The sequence below is a fragment of the Aphanomyces invadans genome (genome assembly GCF_000520115.1).
Source record: "Aphanomyces invadans strain NJM9701 unplaced genomic scaffold supercont1.15, whole genome shotgun sequence".
Classification (NCBI taxonomy): Eukaryota; Oomycota; class Saprolegniomycetes; order Saprolegniales; family Verrucalvaceae; genus Aphanomyces; species Aphanomyces invadans.
In genome coordinates, this window is record NW_008580160.1 from 62,010 (window position 1) to 66,035 (window position 4,026).

At 48.0% G+C, this 4,026-nt stretch overlaps 1 protein-coding gene across 1 annotated transcript; it reads right to left on the bottom strand.

Moving 5' to 3' along the window:
* Window positions 1-1,026: 1,026 nt before the first annotated feature.
* H310_07715 (hypothetical protein) lies at window positions 1,027-3,469 on the bottom strand (the record flags this gene model as incomplete). Its single annotated transcript, XM_008873200.1, has 3 exons — window positions 1,027-1,113; window positions 1,167-1,322; window positions 3,191-3,469. The coding sequence occupies 3 exons, from the start codon at window positions 3,467-3,469 to the stop codon at window positions 1,027-1,029; spliced, it is 522 nt and encodes a 173-aa protein (XP_008871422.1).
* Window positions 3,470-4,026: the final 557 nt, after the last annotated feature.

Genomic DNA, 4,026 nt, shown 5'->3' on the forward strand with positions numbered 1-4,026 from the left:
TGCCATTAACTTCCCTGGACAAGTGAGATTCACAAAGACACATTAACCGATTCGGTGAACAGCCCACTGGGTGGACTGACAACATAATTGCAAAGACTACGTCTCAAAGTGCTCTTACTGTAGTCGTGCCAAAGGAAGACGACTATTGTGAGCGAGATGTAACGCATGCCGGTCTATCCTGTGGATTTCCCGTTCTGGTTTATGTCTACGGCGCTTACACACTGCTGCGTGGGCATGGACCTACCGCGTGTCTTGGGCGCCTTAATCAATCTGAGAAACAACACTTTGTCCCGGCAAGATGGCGACAACAACATGTGCACGTTGGAAGTCACGTACTTTGTTCAACCTTGCGTTCTTTTGGTAAAGCCGAAAACGCCCGACCATGAAATTCACCCCCCTTGTGCGCTAGAGTCATTCCCCGTGACCGTCACACATTAAAAGAATACCTCACACGGTAAATCTCACGCTTGTATAAAACACCACACTCACATACAGTACACGAAATACCTATATGCACACAAGAAAATATTCGTTTTGCAGAGAAGTGCTGACAATTGCTTTAATCTGACCACGCCTCGTCCTAAAATAGAGTTTGCAGTGCGGTGTAAGTTCAAAAACTTCTAAATCTATCCTAAGTGTTAATGATACTAGAAATTGCGGAGTATTTTTCGGAAAATATTTATATACGCACTACGGTAATAGCCGATACTATGGCCATTTTTCAAACAACTTGAGCCAAACTCGTAGGCATGCCGTCAACAAACGTCTTCAATTGTCAGTACCTATCATTTTCCACGGCAAACCAACTTGCCGCGTCAAATCAGACGCATCGTCAAATTACACTCGCAAACATGACGAGCTAGAATTCCGCAATCGTTCTCAATAACGTTCAAATCGGAGATCTTGTTTGGCCAGTTCATGAGGAGACGCCCGAGTCTTAAAAAAACTCCTTCGTCTCCTCGGAAACGTGGATAAGCCGTTGTCTTTTTGAAACACAGCAATCTGGTCTTCGATACGCTCTTGCACTTAGTCCAAAAACGGGATCAGATACGTCTCAAACGTCTTGCAATACCTCCCCGAGCTTTGTCGTCCTTCAAGGAATGCGATTTCAGACTACCCGCACAAGCTCACGACACCCCAGACCATACGTTGCCTCCACCGATGACCCGCTTCGAGAACACTTTTTCCTCACTACGGAGGTCACGCCAGTACGCGCGGTATACATCCGGGCCGTCCAAGTTGAACTTCTTTTCGTCCGAGAAGACAACTTTACGCCAAAAATCCATCTTCGCCGTGTGCTTTGCGGCGAAAGCACGACACGCCTACTTTTGATGCGACTTCAGATACGGCGCCGGCTTCTTATTCACGTATTTAATGAACTTGCACGATTTCAGCACGTTGAGCACAGTGCGAGCAGTCATCCGCATCGATAATGTCTTAGCGCATTGCGCTGCTGACAAGTGTTGCGGACGATTGTTGCGGTAAATGCGACGTTTGGCACGCTTCGTCAATTTCACGCGCCTTCCGTACCGTGCGTGCCCGGGAACTCCAGGTACGAACGCACAAGTGATTCAGGTCGTTTGAGTCGACGTCCATTCTCACGATTGGATATCTTCTCGTGTTTCCGGGCCAATAATTGGCCCATTACGATGCCAGTGAGCTTGGGACATCTTGGCACGATACGCAGTTGACCAATTGCCATGATTCGCGCCACGGCGTTGCCTATTCATTGGCCAATTCCCCACACCAATTTGTTTCCATTTTAATGCGTGTTTTACATTTAGAAAATTTAAACACAGTGCGCATATAAATATTTCGATGCCTCAAATCGGATCAATTCAACCATATTCCATTACGTTGGCAAATAGACGCACTTACGAATGAATATGATGAACTCACGAATTTTTTGATCGGATATGCAATGCCCTACGAATCCAACACTATTTGTACCGGGTTTAAACCATTCATAAACTTCGTATATTATTAGCGCTGTCGCCAATTCAGGCTTACCCTATGTATACGAGATTTGTATCAGTACAATACACCGCGTTTACGAATAATCGCGATTTTTTTGTGTATCCGGATAAATAATCCTGCCGCTGTATCCAAACGACGCGACATGGGTAGAACCAAGCGGTACCATATATAACCTCCGTGGACCCTCGAGGCAGTGTTGTAGGCCTGCGCCTCGTTGACGGTACAAGGGTGCAGTACAATTACTACAACGAGCGGTTTCTGCGCTGACTGTCACAGAATCATCCACAGTGCGTCAGTGATGGAAGCATTCAGTTACCCATCTCAATTGACGTTTACGAGGCCTCCCTCACCTATCCTTCAATTAAGCGACATTCTGTCGGCAATGAGCTGGTGCCTTTGCAATTCAACTCATTTTCCACGGTGAATTCATGCAAAAGCGCAATCAAGTATATGCACAAGGAATCAAGCATCGAAATATCACCGGAAGTCGACACTTTCTTGAAAGGTGAAGTGAACAAGTGCGCACGGCTTGCATCTTTTCATTCGCACAACATAGATTTTGCGTCTGGTTACAAGCGAAAAATAGCCCTTCTGAAGGAAGGAGGTGCCATTGCGCTTGGTGAAGGCTAATCGCCAATGTCTCAAGAAAGTATGTTCAATGAGAATCGCAGCCTCCGACGTTGGCACAGAGTATATATTTTTGTATAAGACTGCGCTATCTGCAATGGGCGACTGTACCTCAAGCACCGCGGCGCACCTTTTCCTTGTTTTCTGTTGGAACTTAATGGCGAGAGCATGGTCAATATCGTCCATCTGATACGACAACACTACGAGGAGCGGTTCGGACTTGACCTCAGCGGTAGTCAGCTCAGTATTTTAGGTGATGCAGTTGTCATGAGGTTTGGTAGAACAAAGATGATCAAGAGGGGAGCACTGGTCACCCGAAGCACGTTTTGGCCAATCCGAGTTGTCCTTGGATTTGCCCTGTTTTGGTGTATAGTTTATTTATACTTACACTTCTTGCATGAATAGTATAGCCATTGCAATCTTCACGAAGGGCTGTATTGTAGTATTGTAGAAATTGCTCTTGGAGGTACTGTACACCCATCATGGGGAACAATCTCCGAAGTCTTAGTGCATTTTTTATCTGAAATTGATCACGATATACGGAAGTTTTCAATCTGCCCATGTAATTATTTCGATCACTGTAAACAAATGCGGCTGGCGCGGCATGGGCGATGAGGATCTGTTCGATCTGGTCCATGGAGAACCACAAGACCACTTCGACGCGATGGAGCACAATGCCTCCGTCCACCCGAACGACTGCCACGTACTTGACCTTGAGCTGCACTGCCTTGGATGCAGTCTGCGGCAACCGACAGATCTTGGCCTCGGGCATGCCATTGATCCATGCCGCCACGAGATGCTCTGCATCGTCCAGTTCGTTCTCGTCAGCCACGTCCGACGCCGTGACCTTTGCATCGGGCAACATGTCAGACTTGGTGATTGAATTCGCGATTTGTCCGCAGCTGGCCCAAACAAACATGAAACCCCATACTAGGTGGAATGGTCTCCTCCTAAAAGGAAGTAGTGTGTATTGGTAGGGACGTCGCCATCGTGGACAGACGACGTGATCCAGTGCACGTCGACCCAAGAGTCCTGTGGCAAGACGACCCCAGCAGTTCACTTCCTGTCATTCCCAATCTTGCACGCTCTAGTTGGTCACTTCGAACGCGGCTTGACGAGGTCTGTTCAAGCCAAAACTTGAACTTTCTCACGTACGAATACAGTCCTGGAAAGGGGTCCGAGGAGTCCGGTGCTCGAACGATCGACTCGAACGTGGCCGTCGTGGCGTTCATGGCGTGCCTGGGGAGGGCCTTTGACTTGCACGAGCGACACGTTATCTGCGGTGGCCATGACGGGAGACAACCTGGGAAGGGCGCTGTCGACTTGGTTCACGGTGTCGGCCAGCACACATGAGGCATCAGCAATGTCCCGCATCATGACGCAGCGACGTTGAACATCATTGACACTTCGACTGCGTCCATG